Genomic DNA, 24908 nt, shown 5'->3' with positions numbered 1-24908 from the left:
CTAGCGCCCAGCGAGTCCCCCCACCACAGGGGGCTGCCCCCCCCGGGTGGCCGGCTGGGTGAGAACTCGTACAGGGACTTGTGGGACACCAAAGGGAGAGCGCGAGACCGTTACGTGTGTCTGGCCCTTGCTTTGGGCGCCCGAGGAACCGCAGCGCAGGTTTTGAGGCAGGCTGAGCAAGCAGCAGCAGCCTGTGTTCCTCAAAGCCTGGTCTGAGGCTCCTCCTTTCCCCAGCCCCTGTCCTCACCCACCGCCACCGGGGTGCAGCCCCACAGCCACCGGCGCCCCGCAGAGCTGGCCCAGGGCCACCGAGGCAGGAGCAGGGTAACCCATTACATAACCAGTAACACTAGAAACATCTTGATTTCAACTATTTTAGTAGAGCACAGGTAGTATGTAAACCACTAAAACTGGCAGAATAAGTAAATTCTTAAAAAAAACCAACCCACCCCTTTGCAAACTTATTTCAGATTCAGATGAGGATCATTCTACTCAGCTCACGGGCAAAACAGTTCAATAAAAAAAAAAATATGCACTTTTTCACACTGAGATTTTAATCCTGGATTAATTATTTTAGATGTTTTCCATATTAATTACAGCAGTATAGCTTTTTCTTAAGTTCTTTATCTACTTTCTTTGAGTAAAGCTATTTAATACTGAAGATTGTGAAAAACATTTGTTCGTGATTATCCAGACATACAGTCAAACAAGACTGAAACAAGAGCAGCATGCAAAAATGTATTTAAGGACTATCATCCCAAAATGCTGCTAAAAGCTATTAACCAGTACGTGTTAATTGCCACAGCATTCATATTAATTTTCACTTCAGGCCCGACATTGTGGAATATTTCCCCTGATACAGTTTAAACAAAGTTTAATTTAAGGAACTGCTTCTATCAACACTTATGAAAATTAACAGCCAAGCAATTAGCAGTCATGAATTATCCCTTCCCCCATGCTTTCTACAGCATCATTTTTAAAACAGTTGCTACAAGAGAAATTGTTGGGTTTTAACCCATTACCAAAACAAGCCACAAGAAACCCCGTAACACTACAGAGGGGTGCCACTCCACACAACAGGATTTTTAGCATCTGTCCAGCCAAAAATCATGCTGAGCTGTTTATGTAAAGCATCTCCAGTAGTCAAGTGAACACACTAAATCCCTAGATAAGGTCAGAAAAGCCAGATTTCCCTAAATCTTCATTTTCAACCAGCAGTCATGGAAATAGAAATAAAAGTACCTTGAGAAAACTCTAGTCTGCACGTAGGAATGGTTCGAGGCCTTGTAACTCAAGTTCTTTCTAAAGCTGGATGATCCCTTCCTTACATTTTGATTGTGGTTTTCCAGCTTCCCTCTTTGACTGTTTTACATATCCTCAGCTTCTCTTTTTTGACTGACCTGTAACAATTCTGTACTTGCTGACATTCTTCTGGGGATGTAGGAGCAGCCATATGGTGGCAGGCATCTCAAAAACTGAACTGACAAGACATTCCAGTGATTAAAATTTCTCAAAGGTATCAGAGACTTGGAAGAAATAAAGGACGTGGACTGGCCTTGGAAATTATTTCAAGGGGAACTGCAAACAGTGGCCTTGGCAGGAGGTACTCAGTATGCAGCTCCTACAAAGCTGAACATTTGACTCGAGATGACTTTTCTCTATTCCAGTAAATAAATACATCTTGGTAACATTTTTCTTGCCAGCGGGAACGGTCATGCAGTTGAACGGCCTTGACACTAACACGGCACTAAACCAGCATCCTTTACAATTAGTATCTCAGAGAAGAGTCACTGCCATGCTTTCCAGCAACTCACACAAGTTACACCTGGATCTGAAAAGAAATCTTCTGAATTTCTGTATAAAAGATAACACATGCTTTCCAAACAATTAACGACAGCAGGCAGGTAACGTGTAGGTAAACCGAATCACGTGAGTCTCACAGTTGCGTCACTGAGCCATGACAGCACCTGTGTTTCATCCCTGGTACCTGGCTGTGACTTTCCAATCTTACAGTCAGTCTTATTTTCCTGATCTCATCAAAAGGCAGCAAGTTGGAACAATATGCCATCACAAACCGATTTTCCAAATTCTGTAAACAGAAATATATATATGAACTTATCTATAAAATGGATGATAATTTAACTTGCATGCAGGCAAAGGAAATCGATTTGGCCACTCATTTCTTAGGCCTTTTTTACACCAATTACAACTGAAGTAATGATAAATAAATGTTTCTTTTCATACAATATTCTTAGAAAGAATTTTCAAGATTTATTAACCAAGATGTACAACCCACATGACTTACAAACCATGCAAACAGATGCTGGGGTTAGGTTTACTTTAAGGAAAAAACTTGAAGATACAGGCAAGAGTAGTTACGGTGCGTGTGCGCCTTTTGTGAAGAGCTGAAGTTTCACAGTGTAGGTGAAAGCCACAGATCTGTCACGTGTAGCCGTGGGGCAAGAATCACCTGAATTCTTGAGCTGATTAGAATGCTTCCATTGTAGTTGCATTTCACAAGCCATATTCTCTACTATTTTGATAATTAATGAACTGATCAGAACAAGAAGAAATTAGAGTGCTCTAAAATTTTATTATTTCATAAAATTGCAGAAGTGGTTATGAAAAAGACACTAAATCTGGCAGAAAACACCTGCAAGATGTAAGCATTTTAATAAATTGGCCTGGTTGGTATTACAGCATGCAACATCCTCTTCTCTTTAAACTGATCGGGTTAAAACGACACGTCAGATGTTGGAGGGAGGGTGTGGGAAGGGCCCTGGTGAGAAGGGTTTTCTTTGATTTCAGGTCAGCTAGGGAGCTGAACTGGTGTAAAACCACTCCGGATGCGGCCGAGATGAGCACACACGTGAACAGAGCTTAGATACAGCAAGTAAAGAGCTTTCCTTATGCTCTGCCAGTGCACCAAAACCCAGGCATTACTCAACCAGCTGAAATCTGTGTCACAAAACTCAAATATACATATATATATATATATAAACCAAAGGCCTAGTTATAATCTTAAAAAGATTTCAGAGCCACTGTGATCCCTTGAGTAAATACGTAATTAAGTAGGGTTTTTTTAAGACATGTTTAATTAGGCCTCTAGCCCCTCCTCATCCCCCCTGCCTCTCCCCAATTATGTACCATTTCCCCAAGAGATATGTGGCTCTGTTAATTATGTAAATAAGTCATGCACTATTCCCTGAAAGAATTGTATTTATGTGAAAAATACCGTTCGTCTATTATCGATAAAAATAAATAGGAGACCTATGATGTTTCATTAAAAATAATTTTTAAAAGCTATATGGTTTTTGATTTTACATCACAGATGTAAAATACAACAAAACGGAAGTAAAATAATTCACTAAATGATAACATTTCTTCTAGATCTCAGATGGTCAAGTAGGTATTCAAAAATAGACAACGCATACGGAAGGACAGACGATAAATTGTATAAGCATGCTATTGACACTCTTACCAGAGTAATATAAGCAATGCTGTTAAAATTAATACAGTGAGATGAAACTCTAACGAAATTACAGGTCAATTATTTTGGACAGGTAGAAAGTTATTTTGATTTCTAGATCACAAATCGCATTAATCCGTATCATACCCTGCAAATCACAAGTGAGTCACATCGCGGTATTTCATTACTATCTCTAATCTGTACAGTGCCGTTTCCTTCCCATGGACCAAGCACCTGCTAAATGTATCAGACTTTAAAATATGAAGATTAAGATGCTCGTTACACTCAACTATAATTCCTATTAATACAGTAAAAAGTAGTTTGGATTATCAAAGTGAGAACGAAACATGCTAAAGTTCCTCAAGTGTGCGAAAAATTCTAGCAGGTAACTCCAATCATCTTTGGGTATTAAAACAAGACGGGGACACCAGTGAATTGCAGTAATTTTCTCTTCAAGAAGTATTTTATTCTTACTTCCTCTGTGAACGACTGTTGGAAGTACAGTTAAATGTTTGCCAAACTGAAATTTCACCATGTAAGAACAGCAAGCTTTGAGTTTAGAAAAAAGGCACCTTAGAGTGGGGTCAGCACTGAAGTACTGGTACCATTTATTAGTGACGGCAGAAATTTTGAAAAACCCGAGTTAGCACTAATTACTCCTAGTAGTAAGTACAAAATAACAACAGAGGCAGCTTTTGCTGCGTGGACTTCATAGTCTAAAAATTACCTTTTCACAAATACTCTAAATACTTCTAGATATGCTAGTGAAATTACATATCTGACTTTCCACTTCAAGAACACTTAACAGAATATGAAATTCTTCCATCACAATGGTAATGAAGCTCAAACTTCATACTCCCACAGGAGATTCCACAAACAAATCCAGCAGAAAACAGATCTGCGCGGTATTCATAATTGTTTTGGAACAATGTGACACTGATACATCACACCAGTGTTTATGTTTTGGTTTCTAGAGTTTATGACAGAGAAAAATATTTGACAATAGAGAGTAACTAAGCTTCTGGCAAGGAAAGACGGTTATCCACAATGCTGAGTAATATCAAGCACAAGCTCTTGAAATCACCGTGGTGGTTGAGGAATGAATTTGACCTACCAGGTCTGTAGCGAACCTCCTCCGTGTGTTAAACAAACCAGTACTTGCACAGAACTACGCTGTTTAGTCCTCCCCCCCCCCAAGATATTGACCCATAGATGCTTCAGTTTTCCACCTTCAAAACAGACAGTGGCTTTTCCCACTCTCACTGGAGCATTTTGAGGATAAAGACAGCATAAATCATAAATCATGGAATATTCATCAAGTGCTCTGATGCAGCTGGACAGAATAGATTTTTTTAAACACGCCTAATAACCCATCATGTATACAAAGGGTCTTACCACCAACTCTGCAGAGAGATGTCCACATGTTTCCCTAAGCAAGGCAAGGTGTGCCTAAGGGTAAGGCCATCGTTTTGTAACAAAAAACGGGAGAAACGGTTCTACCATACCTGGAGCCATTATATTTAAGAGAAGCATGTTCCTAGATAACCACTTTAAAATAACTGATGGCCTACTATAAAGTCTAATTAAAGCTTGAACAAGTACACGCACGCAAGAACTGCCGAAGGCCTATCATCTTCAGGCCAGGGACCTCCTGGGTTGGAGAGAAAAACATCTGGTCCACTTACCTTGCCGTCAAACTTTGAGTACTCGTTGAAGGGGTTGTTCAGCTGCAGCGGACACTGTTCGAGTCGCACAGACAGGATTGACTGCTTCCCAGAACACGGAGACTTTACTCTGAAATTCTTTTTTTCAAATAGTGAGCTCAGCTCCTCTGCTGTAGATCAGAAAAGAGATTAGAGGGGTTGTACTATGAGATGTACAGAGGCCACTGTTTCCCACAGAAAGATAACATTGTAAGAGGGGAACAAGATCAAATATATAAACCAAATGCGTTAGCAGGGCAGAATCTACCACCACTCTTTCACAGCCCAAAGATACGATACCGTAAGAAGTCTGAACAGTGCTACTGTTTCGACTGAGGAAAAGATGATTTTTTTCCCGTGGAACTGATCACTACACAAAATCCACTTCAGTCACGATAAAATTCAAGATTCAAAGAGAGGATTACACATTCCTGGTCTTCCTGCTTGCCTACCTTTTTCTAAATGAACAGGAAACGCTATGCAGAAGAACTGCTGACACATCTACGAGGCACCATGCAAGAGCCTTTCAAACCCAGGCTGTAACACACGATATCGTCCGATATTACAGGACAATATTACACTGCCCCATTAATATATCATAATGTCATGATGCTGTCAGCAGTCGGCTTGGGACTAGATGTGATCCAAAAGAATTTCAGATTCTCATGGAAGTAAAGAAACACCTGGAAACACCATTCCAGACAGACAGACAGCCTGGACAGTTAAAAGAAGGTTTCTAAAAACAAAGGTGTAAGCGTTAGTGAGTTCTTTGTGTGGTCTGTGAAGGCTCAAAAAATCCTCCAACAAGCAGCTCATTTTACATGAAGAAACTGCACAGCTGAATTTCCAGCAATGGTTTTAACCCAAAATTGACTGTCAGACTTAAAACCCCCTCAAAATTAGGGCTTCTCACGTTACCAGGACGCTCCAAAATCAGGACAGAGCCTGGGGTGTTTTAGTGCATCAGTAGCAACGGGTCTCATCTGCAAGAAACCGTGACTGAATCTGGACAAGCTTTTTCCACATCTGCTCCAGGAACCAAGTTCCCCCAAAGTCCATCAATCACAGCTCGAGAACCAACAGCAGCCCTCCCAGACCGGCTCTGCCCCGCGTTCCCGCGTTTGGATTCTCTCCCGTCTCACAGATACACACGCTGCTCCTCCAGGGAAACGAAACCTCTCCTAAGGCGGAATGAGTCGGGACTCGATCTGCAGGGAGTTGGTTAATTTCTTAAAATGCAGAATTAAAAACTTGACAAATTGTAACTAGTCAAAAGCTCAGTTTATTTTTATCAGCAGATTGCCTGAAAATTCAGACAGTTGGCAAAAGTGCTAAATACTGGCACCAAGAGATTCCCAACAGTCTTGTGAGAGGCTGTGATTAACCAAAAAAGCTTGATTAAATCCTTTTTAAATGTGGCAACTTAAACTCCATTAGGTATTCTGGGTTTTTTGTAACAAGCTTATCTCTGCTTTAAAAAAAATATAATAATCTCAATTACAATTATGCTGGAGTATTACCCTTATCTGGTATTTCTTGGGCATTTGGAAAGTACTCTGCACCCTGGAATGCAATATAATGGCTGTATTGGTTCTAGTGAAAAAGTCAGTCTTATCTTAAAGTTTTGTCTCTAGGGAAATAGTAAAATGATTTGTTTATTGTTTCCTTTGTTGGGATGTGGCAAGAGAGGATCTCGAGAATTCTTCTGAAGCCACTGGTGTGACATCTGCTGTGCTCTGAGTTCTGCCCAGCCTTCACTCAGACAAATATCTGATCTGACTGAAGAGTTTAAGCCACTGTAATTCTGTAAGGCTGCAAATTCAGCTGGCTGAGATACAGTTTTCCTTTTCCAGAAAACTTCAGGAGTTGAAAAAATTCAACTAGTTTTGGAAAAGGAACTCAAAACCTAAAAATTTGTGCAAAAAAAGCTAGAAGGTAGATGAGATTTCTGAATAACTACCATCTTCCACTGAGCATTTTGTTAAATAATTCCTACCAGACTTGGGCTGTGAGAATTCTCATTAAAAAAAACTAAATCCAGAATTCTCAAATTTCAGGGAAAAAATTATCATGTTTTTACATTGAACTACCTTAACTGCACAACTGTTAATTCTTGATTAAAAGTAAGTTCTGCCACTAGTCTGTATTATCTGTATTTCTCAGCTTTTGTGGCTTTGTCAGCCATAGGGGCTGTTCCACATGGGCTGAGTGCACGGCTTTGGAAAGATTCCCTCCAGATATTGTTAATGCACATTTTATATGCTCCGATATGAAAGAATGCAGGATGTAAATACAATGCCTCATTTTCTTGCTTTCATCTATAAATACCCAGCGTTTTATAAAAAGGAGTAACCTTTTGCATGTCTATCCACACTTGGTTTAGAGGACCCACAGGCTGCTTTACCCACATAACTTGATTTCCACACTGCACGAAGCTGGAACGCTCTTTCCGTTTCACTGAAGAACGGATGCCCAGACAGGCGCTGTGTGACTTGGTGGCACAGCAGAACAAAAACCAGACCTCCACTGCGTTACACTTCACTTCCAGTCGGTCCACTCCCCCTGAAGCACCTTTGTGTTTATTAATCTCCTGACCAACTCCAAGTGCAAGGAGATTTGCTTTTTCCAGTCCGTACGCCCCTCCCACCTTATCTTTCAAACTCATTCCTGACAAAGCAAACGGCTTGTCTCACGACAGCGGGCAAACAGATGATGAATAGAAGAAATATGATTTTTTTTTTTCCTCGTTATTTTCTCATAATTTTCTCATCTCTTACTTCCTTTTATCCTGCTCAGTGTACTTTTATTTCTGTACATAGTAATTAAAAATGGGAATCACAAAAAAGACTCAATTGCCAGATGCCTCAAATTAGAGCTACGTATGCAAGGGCAGGACGGGAGGAGAGCCGGTAAGGTCTCTCTCCAGGAGCTCTCTGGAGGGGGTGTCACAGCCCGACACGGCACAGAGCCACCTCCCAGCAGCCCTCCAGTCTGCACGGTGCCCGCCGTAGGCTGGACCCTGCCTAACGCTCGGATAAACTCAGTCAGAAGAGGGCAGCCAAATTCCCCCCGTCTGAGAACAGCTACTTCTGATATTGCTTTCACACATGTTTTCCAATCACGCTGAATTCAAGGAACAGACCAGACGAAGCCCCACACAGACACTGGACAGAGGGGATCCTTCAGGGCTCCTCTCTCCTGGCCTCTTCCTACCACGCAAGACACATGCACGGTCTCAGTGACTAAGCAGAGAAGGAAAATGAGCTCTGCATGTAAAAAGAGACACACCGAGTGCCTGGAGTTTTTATGGAACTTACTTGTTTTTTATTTAAATCCGTTCTGCAGCAGAGAGGGACTGATCTCTTTGCCTGCAACGCCGGCACATCCTTAGAGAGGGGGACACCTCCGTTACTGCTGGCTGACAGATTATGTCTGTCTTCAGGGCAGCACGTGAAAGGAACCGAATGCCATGGTGGAGCCCCCACGAATAAGACAACACAAACAGCACAGCCACAGCAGGAAACCTGAGCCGGAGTGCAATTCAGTGTGGAGAAACACCAAGCAGTATGCAGTAAGGGATAAAGACGAGAATTGCATCATCATTGGTCAAATGCTATAAAATATTGAGCAAAGAGAGCTGGAGGTTATGGTAGATTAAACTTTAAAACCTACAGCCCTGCTTACAGAAGTAGAAAGGCAAAAACATTTCAGAATGCATTAACAGAGGTATCAGACGTAGCTGAACGCTGTACTAAGGATTAGTGCAACCGTGTTGCTCATGTGAACAGCTTTGTTCACTTCTCTAAAAAAAGATATTATAGAGCTGGAGAATGTTCTGCAAATGACAGCCAGGAAGATACAGGGATTTAGGTAAAAAAAAGGAGATTACACAGGGACCTCATTAAGATATACACAAATTCTGAAAGAAGTAGGCATGACAGACCATACAAAGGTTTGAACGTGTGTCAAACGCAACAGGAATAGATCCTACTTTGAGCTATAAAATACGAGATTTGAGACAGATTTTTCATTACAATTTAAACTATGTAGAACGTCCAGTCAGAAATACTTAACTATATAATTTAGAAAAGCATATTTTTTGAGAAATCAGTGATAATAGTTTTTACAAGGAAAGGCTAGATAAACTACGGCAGCATTTATCATGCTTTCATTCAAGTAGATCATATATACGCACATAATTATCATTTCTTAAGATTTTTTCCCCTTACCTAGAAAAGCAGCCACAAAAACATTCCATAAAAGTAAACTATAGGATTCATCACATCCGGTACACCAAGTGCCCCTGGAAATAGCTAGAAAGCCATAATTTATACGGAGACACCGATCCCGCATTCGAACGCGGGCACCCGCCAGTCCCCCACCCCGGGGCAGAGCCACCCCTGCTCCTCACACCCCAAGTCCCGCCAGAGCCGCCCCAGCCCCGGCGCCCAGACCCGGGGGAGCGGTGCCGCGGGTGACGGAACACGCAGACGCTGCGTTAGCGGCTCACACCGCGAAAAATAGAAACGGCGACTTGGATGAGTTCAGACCACCAAACTGGGTTTTAAACAGTTTTCTTGACTTTGCCTTTAATAATCATTTGGAACGCCCTAGTTGTAGCTGAAAAGAAAGGAGATGCCTGTGGCCCCCCCTCCTCGCCCCCCCAGCAATAAACGAGGGGAAACACATAACTGGGGAATGGAAGGCACAGAGCAATTCCTATTTCCTCTGTGCTTTGAAAGCTTAAGTGAAAAATACAAACTGAGAATACTGCAACCATTAAAAGCAGAAATAAAAACAGTAGGAAAATAGAAAATCTTTTCTTTTTACCTGAGTAAGAAGTATTTCTGTCTTTCCACTGAACATTTTTGCATTTTATTTGATTTTGTCTCTCTTTCCGCAGACGTTCTAGTCTCTGAGCTTGAAAAGAAATATGATAACTATAAGTTTGTCAATGAAAGTTTACTATAAACAAAGACATAATTAACTACCTTTATATGAATAAAGATGTTTTATACTGCATATGTAGGGGAAAAAGTCATAAAATTTTAAAGGTGGCACCCCTGAAAAGCAAATACCAACAAAAACATGAAAATGTTCTTGATTTATAATTGAAATTAGAGGATATAAAACATTAATAGAGATCATAAAGATAGTATTAACATGGAAGAGAATAATAAAATGTGAAAACTTCTGTGATTAATATGACATTTCATTATATAAATCATTAATAACGGTCTTAAAGGAATTTTAATGCACAAATGAACTGAAGTGAATATTACATTACAGGAATAAAATTACTGTTATGAATTACTCTACCCGTTTCAAAAATTAAAGATAAATGAACTCAGACTAGACTATTAAAGTTTTAAATATAAAATCCTTTATCTAAAAATCATGAAAATTATAAAATGTCAAAGCTATATAAATTAGCATAGCTTTTTCTTCAGTGTGCTGAAACAGTTTATAGGTAGTAAAATAAATGATTTGTATCTTCACAACATTAGTCAAATCTTAAAATGAATATAATATTTCTTTACGTGTATTTTGACTCCATCTTCAAAATACGGTTTGGGGGAAAAAAAAAAAAAAGACTCAGTTATAATATCAAAGAACTTACAGAGCAGGGTACCAGACAACCAGACAACACCTTTTTGTGAACAGTGAGCAGTCCCGCAGGACATGGTCACCTAAACCTGGCAGGAGCCCCCCGAGACAAAGGCCACAAGAAATAACTGGTGCTACCAAGTGTTCACGCAAAACCAGAAAGCGGATTAGACTGGAAAGCGGGACTAACAATGTTGATCGCTGAAGGAAACAATTTGCTGGATATATTAGCAATTTTGATGTACTGAGATCATTCTTTAACTAAAACGGCTTTGTAGAAGAGATTCTAAAATGCTAAATTGCTCTGACAATTTTTAGATACAGTCCGAGCTCCCTGAACCGTTTCACCAATTAAAAAAAGTTAATAAATATTTTCTATCCCTCCTATTATTATTATTTTACATTTAAACTGAATTGTGGACACAGAAGAGATTTATTTTTTTTTGCTCCCCAAAACACTCTCAACCTGGCAACTGATGAAAAAAATCCTCTGAGGTTTAACAGCTGCAACAAGCCGTTTTAGGTACAAACACAAACAGGGACTTTGATGCTCATTCCCCATTTAAATCAACATGAGGTTAGTGCCTCCATGTAACTTACTCTTAATGAAGTAAGAGAAGTATCCCCACTTACTAAGTTTAAATATTGGGTAAAACACTACTGTAGCATAGATATTTTATTCTAAAAGAAAAAGCTTTTTTTTTTTTTTCCAACTCCTGTCCAGACTGTAGCTCAAAAATCACCTTCCAAAACCCTTTCTTCTCAAATGGGCCAGCATAAAATATCTGTTAGATTCACATGTAAACAATGGATAAAGGGGAAAAAAAAAGTAAAACAGAAATAAGAATAACACATGTTTTTATCCCATCTGATATTTTCACCCCCCGTCAAAAAAAGCGCCCTAAGGCGCAGGCGCCATCTTCACGACTCCATCCCATCCTTCTCTCTCGAGTTGATCACAAATGGTCATTTACTGCGGGGCTGCGTTACAGCAACTCCAAATTACACGGAATTAGCAGCACCTATTAGAAGTCTGAATTATTTAAGTTCATTCTCACCAGAAGCATGCTGCTTTGAAAGCTTTCCGTGTGAAAAATGTCACTGACCAAATGTGGCTCTTGTTTCATTAACTATGAGCAAACAGATGAGCCTTTGTTTCTAGTCTCGTGGACTGGGAGAATTCGCTGCCTTCCCACAGGCCCAAGACCCCGCAGGACCTGCCTCCACGGTATTTTACGCTGTGGACAGGGCACGAGGGCCGTGAGGAGACTCTGAGCTCTGGCGGGAAAGGAGGAGGAACGCAGCGGCGGGTAACGCCGGCGCTCCCCAGGCGCCACGTGCGACACCCTCGCACGTCCCCCCCGCACATCCCTGCCAAGGCCAAGGGCTAAGGGGATAACTTTGCTCCCAGAACACACATAAAAACGCATTTCCAACTCTGCAGAGCCACATGAGAGCCACGAACAACCACACTGCTGTGGTCTCTCAGAGAGGTGTTGACTCTTCTACAGTAACACGTTATCTCCACGTTTTATGAAAAAGATACTCTCCTGGCAAGGACAGTGGAACAGCTTTGCTAAAGATAATAATGTTATACTCCATCCAGAAACAATGGTTACAGACAACATAAGCCAAAATCATTTCATTTAGCAGGATATAAACCAAGGAGATTAAAGAAGAGCTTGCATGTTAAAGTCTGCCGTTATTACCTGCTGATACCCAAAATGACACAATATTCTCCTTCCCAACCTAAAAATCATCATCTGCCTCTCGAAGAACAAATGCTTCTGCTCTTGTTAAACCTACTCAGGTAGTTACAGATTAAGTAAAAAAGAAGTGTCCTTACATTTGCTGTTTTAGGAGCAAAAATTGCAGATTTCAGTTAATGAGTTTTTGTATTTAAGGGATGGGCGAACACCCTGTGCTACGCACACGCGTAGCTGCTTTCGTCCATCAAGAACTTAGATAAGTACTTGTGTAATGCAAAAAGCGTTTCTCTTAAAAATAGTTAACTTTAATTTATTCCTCTTCCTGTATTTTTGAAAAGGGTTCAGTACTGATCCACTTGCAGTCTTTGTAGGCTTTTTTTCCACCCCACTCTGTTTCAACTCACAGCCCGGACAACCGCACGAGGTTCCTGGTGGTACCAGCACACACGCGGACTGCGAAACACACGCTGGAGGAAGAGGCAGAGAGAGGCTCCCCAGCAGACCGAGCGTCCTCACCATCATTTGGGAATATGCCACCAGGTGGAAACTGGAATGGTTTCCACACGTAATTTACACCGAGATTATTCCATCAGTCTACGCGGTGAAACAATCCTTCAGAATTATTTTTTGGAGCAATTCTATGAAACTTTAAACTCTGTCTCTCCTTCCTCACAAACTACACCATCACCTGAACTCACCAAGAGCTGAGGGACAGCGCGAGGCAGGCTGGCACGCTGAGCTTTTCACCTTCCAGGTGCTTGCAGCTATATATCCAGCTTATTTCCAAAGCTAACTCTCCTTTACAAGATCAGCGCCCTGTTTTTTCTGTAACTTTTGATAAATTCTCATTTGTAAGAGGTATTGGAAAATACTTGATACCACACAATGTTTTCCTTGTTAGGTAGAGCACAGATGTTTTTTCTGAGCTCTAGGTGGTGTTATACCTTCAGAAATCATTTGAATAAAATATCTACTGTAACAAAAAAAGAAAAGGGTCAGTATCGACCCCACACACCAATCTTTTCAGATATATTTTATATCACAGAACTTCTGTTCATAGCATTCCTTGGGTAGAAGTCTGAACTTCCTTCACATGAAACAACAGATGGGACAGCTTTCTTCTAGTCAAGACAAACTGAGCATATTTTATAAAGGTGTGCACCCTTCAACTTTCTAATTTGGTAACTTAAATCCTAGCTCAAGGTTCTTCTCAGAAGTAAAACTTCAGGAGACAAAGTATAGACAAATCACACACTTTGTCAGCTCACATCAAACTTCACTCCTCTCATATAACAAATAGATTTGATGCCTCACTAGATAGATTTTTCTCAGAAAATAACTATCCTGTTCAAAAGTTAACACCCCTCCAGACATTAACAATAGAAATATCAGACTGTTCTCGTACTTTGGATTTAGACTTGATGTCTTTACAATTTAAATTTTTTTAATATATAAACCTGACTACTTCAGTGTTCCTCTGCACATGAATAAGTAAAACAGCAATTAAAACTCAGTTGACAGCACACATGAAATGATTCAGTTACTTTAGTCCTTCTACAAAAAAGGGTCTCGACATCACAAAAGGAAAAGTTTGACAGATACCTGGCGTGTCATGCTCCGATTTGTCCCTGCAAGGCAGACTAACAGAAATGGAATTTAAAAGGCTGATATTATCCTGGCTGCAAGCATCACTTACCTGTGTTTGATCGTCTTCTGATTCCAAAGTCCCAGCTTGAGGTAATATCGACTGATTGGGAATATACATAGCCCTGAGTCTCACCATTGCTTCCCTGTGTTTCTGAACCACTGTCCCCATATGCTGACGAGGGATTAAACTTCTCCAGGTCGACATCGTGATCTATCAGGACCATTTCACACATCCCTGTGTCATCACTGGTCACGTGTGACTGTCGAATATGAGCAAGTATAATCGTTGGGTTGTCCAGGAAAGCCATTCTGTCCACAACTCCACCGCTTCACTATACTATCTTCTCTCCATCTTGTTTCATGGACACATTTACCTAGAAATAGAACATACACAGCATTTTAGGAAAACCAAACTCAAACCCCGATTTAAGAATGTTTATATTTTGGATGCACAAAACCTAACTGACTCAGTTTTATACAGCGAATTATTTTAATTCTGCTCCAGTTTAAGTTACGCTGCTTGCTGAGATCCACTTGAAGAACAGACTTTTGGAAGACAGCTTGAAACCCGAATCCCAAAACAGAACACAACAGACACCTACAGACAGGTCCCATTACTCTACAACAAATGGTTGCTATAAGGCAAGATATGCTAAGGACTACACAGAGACAAAGAGAGAGAAAATAAAAATACACAAGAAACATCCATCCATTCAAATGAATAAGTTTACAAAAAGCCAGATCGGGTTTTAAATTTCTTTTCACCCATCATAATACAGCGTCAGTATTTCTACTGTGCCTCTACATACCAACTCTTTGATTACTTTATTACAGACTCTCTTCAGGTTTCATATTTCCAGGAAAAACATGGAGAGATCAGTATCTCAGGGCAGAATATTGAACATCTGCTGCTGCATGGCGCGGCGCTTCGTACAGGGCAACTGTTGTAACGCCGACAAACCTCTGTGATCGTACACCACACGCCTGAATTCTTAAGCCCTTCAACAGCAGTAATTGCCACGTACCTATAATATTTCATTCAGGGTACTCGAGCGGCCTCACAAAACAAAGGAGAGGGCAAAAAACGAAAAGCAAAAACCCCAAACCGCAAACCCCAAACCACACTCCAACTGTTACCCTGTTTGACTGTAGCTGTGGATTTAGAGCTCCGCTGATCTCGTTCAAGCCTGGGCTGCCTCGGGAAGGGGCAGCTCCGGGCTCTGCCTGGCCCTGCTCCACCCTTGCACCCCCTCCCAGGGCTGGCGTTAGCATCAGCGCTCGTGTAGCTGCGAGGTGAGCTGGAGCCAAAATAGGACCTGCTGGAAACAACCTGACAAAACCCAACCATTACTAATTTTCAGGCTGATCGGCGCGCCAGCCAACAGCTGCAGGAGCACCAGTACCAACACAACAGAGCAGCTGGAGCATCAGACAGGGAGGTGAGCCGAGGTTCCCCTCTCCGCAGAGGCTGGGGGAATTTTAAGTCTAATCTCAGACCCATGCAAACCTAGATGTGAACTCCAGAAGTACAAAACCTCCACTACTTTCCTAATCGTTTGCATATGTGAGAAAAATCAGGCGACATTTTAATACCAGCACTAGAACTACATGTGTTTGTTTAGTACTTTGAACACAGAAGCAACAACAAAACCCCTATGTTGCTGTTTGCAAACTTCTGTCAGCAAGAAGAAAATACCAAAAGAAACAATTTTAAATTCACAGAATGCTGTATCCCATGAAAACCTGGTAAAGGCAGCTGGCCTTTCTGTGCCAGATTTTAACAGAAAAAAGTGAAAGGAAGCATCAGAAAAGCTTGTTCCAGGACCAGCAAACACATCCCACCGTTTCCCCCGTATGCTTCCGAGGGGAAAGGTGGATTAACGGAGCCCTGCGGAGCGGCTTCTGCATTTAAATAGTTGGAAGCAAAATTAGTGTTTTGTTTGGACACTCAGCTAATCACGACAAAAGCAAAATTTTGAAGGTGTGCTGTAACTTGCAAACCCACAATCTCTACCAGTACCCACGCCACCAACAAACAAAAGCATCCAAATAAGAGGTTTATGTCCCTCAGTTTCAGGCTTTTTTGTGCTGCCTGGGCCACAAACCTTGCCTTTTTTTTTTTTTTTTTTCCTGAGAGACTGCATCTTTCTGCTTAAAAAAAACCCAGACAAATTCAGAAGTATTATATTAAACAACAGACCCAGCAGCAAGAAGGAATTCAATAAAAGAATGGTAGAGAAATAAAAGCGACATGCCGCTTGTTATTAATACACTACTCCTACCATACATTTAAATAAATTATGCTATTAGCTAAATACGCTCCATCAGTATCCTTGGAGATAGTCAAACCCAAGTGGCTGAGGCCCTGAGCAACCCGCCTTCGCTGGCCCTGCGGGGAGCTGGGGGCTGGACCAGCCCTCCAGAGGTCCCCACCAACCTCAGCGACGCCGCGAACCCAAGTTCTATTTTTTATTTTCTGACTATTTCCATTACAGAAAGTAGGCCTGCTCTCCCTGAAGGATTTCTCATTGTCCTCAAAGAGAGAGGCCATAAGGCAAATATCCTACCATAAGGCAACTGTCTCCTGGCTGTAATTTATGTGTTAAAGGCCTTTAAGCTCTAACAGCGTGACTAGTATTGTGAGACCTGGAAAACACAGAGACAACTAAGTACACAGCGTATGGATATTTGGAAAAGTGCACTGACAGCGTTCTTTAAACTTAATTATTTACACACTGCTTATTAGAAAAGGCCACGCTCACCTGCAAGCTGTAAGAACTTGTTTAAATAAGCAACTGCCTCAGGCTTCTAAAAGGTCTGCAAACTCCCAATCAAAAATTACTGCTGCCCCATCAATGTGTCATATAAATGCTGGCATGTTAATTGTGTATTTATAAGATTGTTAATGGTTAGTTAATTTACCTCCCACACTATTATTGTACTTGAAATGATTTAATGTCTGCTAAGGGAGTTAACAACATGTAACAGCAGATGCGAGAATTTTACCTTTATACTCTGCACCCCGACTTCATGCCATTAACAGTCCGTGTGCTAAATTAGCCAAGCTTCTTTACAATTTCACATATGCAATCACTCTTCCCATAAACATGAACGGTGAAAAATTGCCAGAAATTCTACTTCAAACTCTAAAGTTTAACACAAACACATTTTTTTTCTTCCTCCTCCTCAGAATTTTCAAAAGGACACATTAAAACTAATTTCTCAATAAATTAATGTGAACCGGAAATTCTATAAACAGTTAACACCCCTCCAAAAAAAAACCCTGAATCAAATCAGAAAAAAAGTTAAAAGCTCAAAATTAAGTTCAGATTTTTATGCTGTATTTTAGTAGTTGCTACCTACACAATTCTAAACCGGTCCCTGCTTTCGATAAAGGCAAAACCCAATCAGATGGCACAGACCCGGTCTGAGGAACAACGACCTCTGGTGAAGTAAAAAAATTCTGAGAAGCAAAAGCTCAATCTTGCAAACCTTTACACAAATACCTTGAAGCCTCCATGTCATCAGCTCCAGCAAAAATCACAGATACAGGATCGATTTCTAGAGCCGCTGAGATTTGCCAGCACACCGCCCCTCCTGCGGTCCTTATACCCACGCACCACCGTCACATCCAGGGGAGTAACTGAATTTAACAGAACTCAGGGACTTTCGGAGCATCAGCAACCTATACGTTCTTCAATCATAAACAAAAAATAAGCGTTCCTTTAATACCGGCACTACATAAATATTATTCCACTATTAAATAAGATCCTTTGCAGACAGCTGTCAGGCATGGTCTATGCGAACACTAAAAAATGAAAAGAGCAACGCGAAACCTATGCAACCTTAACAGTATTTATGTGTGACATGATATACAGGTTAGTGTTACCGTGATATACAACTTATAGGCAACTGCCTTCCATGATTCATCACATAGGTGGACAGAGCTGAATCAGCCCTTTGCTTTCTTCTTGATCTTTATTATTCACCCGACTTATTTTCCATGTGTTATCTGATCCCCACCCTGCGAGGGTGCCCCCTCTCACCTTCTCCTTGGTCTCATCACACTGCTGCCGAGGTGCCCCAGAGACCGCGGGGAGCACAGGACTGTTAGTCCCGAGCACTTCGAGAACGTCCTCAACGATGTAAAACTGCACCATCAAGAGCTGAACGCCTTGCCAGGATTCACAGGGACTTCGTAGCAAAATCGGACAGCTGGATCTCAGCCTACTATTTTTATCAGAAGATTCCTCTTCCAGTGACCCACTGCTATATTTACAGCATCTATAGACTCTCACTGCAAGGGAAGCAGGGCTCTTATGCAGATCAGCTTTGTTCATAACACAGCAAACAATAAGTAATGCAGAACGTTCTAACAAATTATTCAGCTCCCAGTAGATGACACAAAGGTCTTGAAGAGGACAGGCAGTTCTACAGGCTGTACCTCGAACACCCGGACGAACACGTCGGCATTTGGGGAGGCAGCTTCACCAACATGTCGAGTTCTTGTGACCCTCCTGCTTGTCTGATCTACTGTATTTATTTAAATATTTTAAAAGGCAGATTTTTCTCACTTTTCTCTTTCCCCACCAAAAGCCACAGACATACCCCAAAACCCCGTCTGATTTATATTCACGTTATCCTACATCAAGCATCAACGAGACATCAAAGCCAGGGAGAGATGAGGGGCAAGGACAAGGTAACCACACACCTCCTGGGATGGCCGCCCCCCCACGCTGCCACCCCCCGTGGCCAGGGAGGCAGCGGAACGCCGCGCTGCTCCAGGGCTGGCCCTCGCCGCCTCGTGGGGCTGCAGCCACGCGCCGCCCTGTGCCAACCGCGATTCTCAGAGGAAAGCGTTCGACCTTGAGCACGGGTTACCGTACATTTGGGAAAACATCGTTATTTTGGATGGGATTTGCTGGTTGAATCTGACAAAACCCCTCCCTGTTTCCGCCCGATGGAAGGTGGCTCGTCACCACGCTGCGCACCGGCCGCGTTCCGCTGCGCCCGCCAGGAGCGAGGCAGGGCCCCGAGTCTGCCGCCCCCAGCCCAGCCCTCCGCTCCCGCTGCTCACCGCAGGGCCCCGAAGCCTTCTCTGGTCGAACCATGGACTGAACCGCGGACTTCACCCAGGAAATCGAAGCTGGTGACAACGGGCACGTTTTCGTGCGTGGCACTTGTCGTCGCAAGGAGTTTACAGACATCGGGGTGAAAACTTACAGCTCCACCAAGCACAGGCTGGTTACCGCCAGCTCAGCTCTGGCTTAAGGACGTTGTTCCTAAACCTGTGAGCTAACGTCACCTTCACGGGACATGCTACAACTGGTTGAAGAACAAGAAATATTTTCCTCACAGAAAATTTTGATATTTATACCTTTCATGCTTCCAAAGATATTGATTAAAGCCCACGTGGAAATTTGCTCACAGACCACTAAATAAGCCGGAACAAATGACAAAAATCTGAAAAAGTTGTAAGCAACTAAAAACGTTCTGCTACAGGAAAGAGCCTACAACTTTGAAATTCTACCAGTTTGAATGGGATAATTTTAAGAGTCCTTCAGTTCAAATGGCTAAAGGCAGCGGTAAATTCTCCACAAAACTTTTGAGCCAATTCTTGCAAGGTTATTTTGCTCTCTCAAAGTAAAAAGTGAGAAGCAGGAAAAAAAAAAAATTTCCTCTCTTATTCTGCAAAGATGTAGTTACTTTTTTTTTTTTTAGAAGATAATATATTTAAAATGACTGTCCTCCTTAAGGAAGTAATAAACAATTAAAGCCCTATTCAAAGTAAACAAAAACTTTCTAAACAGAGATGCAACTTCTGGAAGGCACAACCTGGGTCTAAACCAATTACTTAATAACCTCAAAATACAGCAGGCTGGAAGAATCATAGAACCCTACAGGTCATCTTATCGCTGAAGAGCTTCCATAGTCACTGGACTTAAACACCTCTGAGCACAGCGCTCTAAAGTGATCGTAAAAACGAATGAAAAAAACCAAACCAACGGGCAGATTAGAATAAAAAAAAATTATCATGCACACCCACCCCCAACTGGAATAGGGCAGTGCAAACATACTTCAAAAATTTATGATTCAGGTTATATGAAATAATTTCACAGTTAACTTCTGTCTGCAATTGCAGAAGAAATGGCTCTGGTTATCTACATTTGCAGCAGCACAAATAATCAAAACCTTCGAATGCCAGACAGACTCCTGCGCGCGCAGGATAAAGGAAAGTGAACCGCAGTGCATGAAAATTCAAGTTTATGTTTCAACAAGAGCTCAAGTGCATTTAAGAATGAATACTTATCTAGAGAAGCTGTCACTCATGCTTTGGGTCCTATCATTAAAAAGCAAATCATCATTTAAAGTCATTTAAAGAAGTGCTCTTTCACAAGTGAAACTGGAATCTGAAAGTTACGATGAGAAACCACCACATTACGCACAACTTCCAACAAATTATTTGTTACATTTTCCAACCTGTAAATCAATCTGGCACTAGCTATGTACTTCTACGGTTATCGACTGCTTGGAATTCGGCTGTATTTTTGTTGTCACACTAATCAGGATGCAAATTATACCAACTCCGATATTTTAATTATTGAGCTTTAGGGAGGGAGGGAGAGAATATTGGCTTATGTGTGGAAACTGTCCTCACCTCTATTTGTTTCCTGATCTCGTCAAACCTTCATTTAATTGCAAACAAGTTGATCCTCAGCTAACCTGAGCTATCTTGCATCAAGATTTTAAGCAAATAAATAAGTATAAAACCCGCAAAGATTATAAATTAGGGCAGACAAATCTGTATCTAGACTCATGCCTGCAAAGAGCATTCTATCAATATAGTGAAATGCTAATCTCCTAATTAACAACCTAATTAGGTAATTATGGCTTTGCAGAGGGATGCCTAAATGAAATATGACAACATGGTCACCTCTTTATATGGCACCTGTGGGCCTTTTCAGCTGTCACTGCAAAGAGTGCAATATCAATTTGAACAGATGACAAAGTGTTGTCATTTTTCATTCTGATATTGTACTGAATGGTTTGGATAGAGGCAGTTTAGAAAAGCGGCATCTTGCCTGGTTTCTGCCTCATCTAAATATGTGCAAACACTTTGCTTAATTTTTAATGTCTATGATTATGCTTATTTTTTCACACTGGCTAGCAAGCGTTGCCTCACACACACGTTACATCTGCAATGCCACGCTGCGATGACCCACCACACCCTGCCACCGAATTTCACAGCACGTGTGCACGAGAATTTACTACCCCCAAAAAAATAAACCCCGAGTATTTTGAGTTCATTTTTAAGGCTTAACTGCTGATTTTAAAAGAACAAAACAAAACCAGAGAACCTTTCAAAAAACCCCTTACAATTTGTGTTTTGTTTTTATTCCCGATGAAAGCTTTGGCAGAGATGGAGCGCAGCCGTGGCGGGCCGCGAGCGGGTGAGGCGACTGTACTTGTGCTCGCCCAGAAAGCTGGAAGGGAAGGCTTCCAGCAATGGCACAGAACCGCCCTGAGCACCGTGGGTTTTCACTCACATGCCTAAAGTGCTTTGAAGACAAGTCCTTAAGCTTTAACATTCCCAAGATGGACAAATAAAATACCCACTGGCAAAGAGCAGGATAAAAGTGTAGGCTCGGACTCCTCAAATATTAGACTAGAACTTCTATTTTAGCTCTTCTCATTGGGGTATTCATGAGCCTAAAACACCTCCATAAATCTTACAAACACCTATACAAACGTCAATCTTCAAAAAAATCCAAAAAAACCCAGAAAGCTTCAGCGTTTTACCTTTTTTCCTGTATAATACTGAGAGAGACTCCACGTTGCTGGGGTTTTCCTCAGCAAGACTCCCTAGTTCTGTCTACTGGGGAGTTGGCCAGAGAGCAGGGAGCTGCACTGCCCCCCCTGCCCCGGACAGGCCCCCGGCTGTGCTGAAGCCAAACGTCACCCAAAGGTGCTTTAAGCACGCGGGGGCCCACACCCAACGGGGGGGTCACCCAGCAGGACCCCCTCAGCAACCAACTGCACCAAACCCCCCCCCACCTGCATCTGTCTGAGCCAATTCATCAGGCCGCCCTCAAAACTTTCATACTGCTGTGCAGCTGCACCATCATTTTTTAACTGCAAATAACATTACCCCTGCAAGTATCCGACACAAATTCAGAATTATATTTGTAAATTCCTGTCTTGCCACAGGATTATCAGAAAAAGCAAATGTCAGAGGTCACCAACAGTATATCTTTATCTTTGCTGGATAACTTGTTTCTGTAGTTTAGTCTGAACTGGAATATTTTAGCGGGCTTCAAAAATAAAACAACCCTTCCTTCCTGTAACGGTATTCCATGTACAGCTTTTCAACATGGTATCATGTTTCAGTCCTACAAAAAAAAAGTGTAACCAGATTATCATGACATAATCTTAAAAGTATTTTATACGAAGAGTTCATTTTGTATACATCAACAATAAGAGTATACTCATAAATGTAGATTCTAAATCTACATGTAAATCTAAATGCGGACTGTAAAACCAGCCACGAATAAAACTTGCTGCAATGCACACTTGGTGCCAAATGGGAAATGAAACAGATACAGAAGAGTAGACTACTAGAATTTAATTCTTTAAACTCTCTTGTTCTCAGTATTGATTTTTTTTAATTGGAAAACAGTAATTCCTGGAAACTTTCCTCTACATTCCCAGTTTAGTTTATCAATACTGTCTCCGATTCCTGTCCATAGTTGTTCTCATCTGAGCTAATGACAAGTCAGTGTTTATCTTCTTTTATATATGCTGTAGCATTTATTTATGAAACAGAAGCATATACCAAACCAAATAGTTTTGTATTCATCATTTTTTTTCAGTTTGAGGCCATTCTATTACTGATTGCATGAAAATATTATTGCCTAAGGAGGATGATCATAGTCTTATTTTTCATAATGTAACAGTGTGCTTCTGACTTCACATTTATGAGAATACCACCTACTTCAAAAACTCCTGAGACTTCAAGCCCCTTTGGGACTTTATGTGAAATGTAACTGGACAGATTGACATTTCTTCAACAATAGATGAATCTCCCTTTCCTCTGGCTTTTCATTTTTGTCTTGACAAATTCTTGGTCTGTCTCCTTCAAGTGCACACAAAACATATGCACGCAGCTTGTTTTGCTTTCAGAATAACTGATGTAGATAAAAAATTCGAGCCATAAGGAAATGAGGTAGGGATTACCCTTGTGCTGTCTTGTATGAAAAACCAAATTTACAGCCAACGTATAGCCAGATATCAGAGCTTAATAAAGCTTCTCAGCAGACACACAGACAATGAGCATTCACACACATCGGGTCTTTGTTAGAGGTAGCGTCTGACAGACCAGCCCTCAGTGCCGGTCAGGGGAGAGCTGCCAGCCAAGAGCAAGCTGCCTGCCAGGCCCGTCTCATGCGTCAGGCGGCGTCACAGCCACGGGCCACCACGCTGCCAAGGGCACAAGCAGTCTGCAGCGCCGAGCCCCTGCAGCAGCAGGCTGGGCACCACCAGGGCCAGCACTGCTGCAGTCCTGCTCCCGCAGCCCTTCCAGCGGCTGAAGGAGAGCCTGAGCACTCCCTCTGCCTTCCTCACCGAGCGCCACTCAGCCGTCCCTGCAGCAAAGCCTCGAACAGAGGCGCCACAGGGGCGACCTGCTGGTCCTACACGGGGCTGCAGGACTTGCACCCTGTTTGTCTGCTGCCCCATTTCTCAGTATAACTGACCTTTCCACGCAGGGGTCTAGTCCTCACGCTCACAACTTTGGAAGGTGGGGAGGATTTGTGCTACTGAACACATCACACATGGATTGTTCTGCCAAGTTGCTTCACCTGCCCAGGCCTTTGCTGATCAAAATGAAAACCTCTATAAGAGCTCAGCTGTTGGTCACATTTGTTATTTATTGCAGCTGGGTGAAACAGTTAAATCAATAAACAGATGATGAAAGGGTGCAATAAGATTTGAAACATGAAAGAAATGTACCAAAGTGGTACTAATCCGCCCCTTCAGTTATTTCTGTACAAGTCTATATGTAGACGGTGATCTCAATTTTTTTTTTAATCTAACCCAAAAAAAGTGTCCGTGAACAGGTTTGCTCTGAATTTGAAAGAATAACTGAGAGAATTTAATTCCCAACCTTGCATCTACCTGATAATCCCCTGAAACCTAAATTCATGTAGAACATGCTCAGAAAATCCAAGTTTGGCTCTAGCCTCTCTCCTTTAGACAATCACTAAACTCCCACTAACGCTGACATCAATTTGCTGCTGTATCTCCTAGAAACCACCTCTCGCTGCCTCCCCGACGTTCCTGAAGGCGATGCTAGCTCTGATCACCGCTCGCCACGCATGTGAAAACCAGAACGCAGCCCAGCAACGCCCCAAGAGCTCCTCTCTCAAGCCCCCAAGCAGTCAGAGCAGCGACCTGCGGGCTCTGGAAGCGGCCGAGACACAAAGTTCTCAAGCGTGCGATGACGTGACAGCAGGAGGCCAGAAGAGACCCCAGGGCACGCTGCGGGCCTCCAGCCTCCCTCCAGGCGCGGAGCGTTTCTAGGACAGTCCCTGGAGCTCCCTCGCTGCCTGCCTGCTTTACCACATGCCCAACTGCCCGATCTTAGCCACGCGTTCCACTTACCTATTTTTCCTTCAAATTGTCCTGTCAGACGCTCATGTGACCGGTTCTTTTTACCCCAACCGCAGCTCGCCGGGTGCAGCGCAGCAGACCGCCCCGTGCTCCCGCCCGCTCCTG

The 24908-nt window shown here is 42.2% G+C and overlaps 1 protein-coding gene across 3 annotated transcripts in view; it reads right to left on the bottom strand.

Moving 5' to 3' along the window:
• The window catches only part of MAPKAP1 (mitogen-activated protein kinase associated protein 1), a 104460-nt gene extending 80459 nt beyond the window's left edge, over positions 1-24001 (bottom strand). For 2 of the 3 annotated variants that reach the window (XM_026860516.1, XM_026860519.1), the window contains exons 1-4: positions 23888-24001; positions 14185-14509; positions 10003-10092; positions 5155-5303 (exon numbers count right to left, since the gene is read on the bottom strand). In XM_026860516.1, coding sequence (XP_026716317.1) covers positions 5155-5303; positions 10003-10092; positions 14185-14443 — 498 coding nt within the window. In that variant the 5' untranslated portion in view covers positions 14444-14509; positions 23888-24001. Of the gene's footprint in view, positions 1-5154; positions 5304-10002; positions 10093-14184; positions 14510-17641; positions 17660-23887 lie in introns of those variants that run through there. The other variant, XM_026860518.1, reaches the window with a different exon arrangement.
• Positions 24002-24908: the final 907 nt, after the last annotated feature.

Source organism: Athene cunicularia, assembly GCF_003259725.1.
Source record: "Athene cunicularia isolate RWA chromosome 17 unlocalized genomic scaffold, athCun1 chr17_part1, whole genome shotgun sequence".
Classification (NCBI taxonomy): domain Eukaryota; kingdom Metazoa; phylum Chordata; class Aves; order Strigiformes; family Strigidae; genus Athene; species Athene cunicularia.
This window is presented reverse-complemented; position numbering and strand designations above follow the sequence as displayed.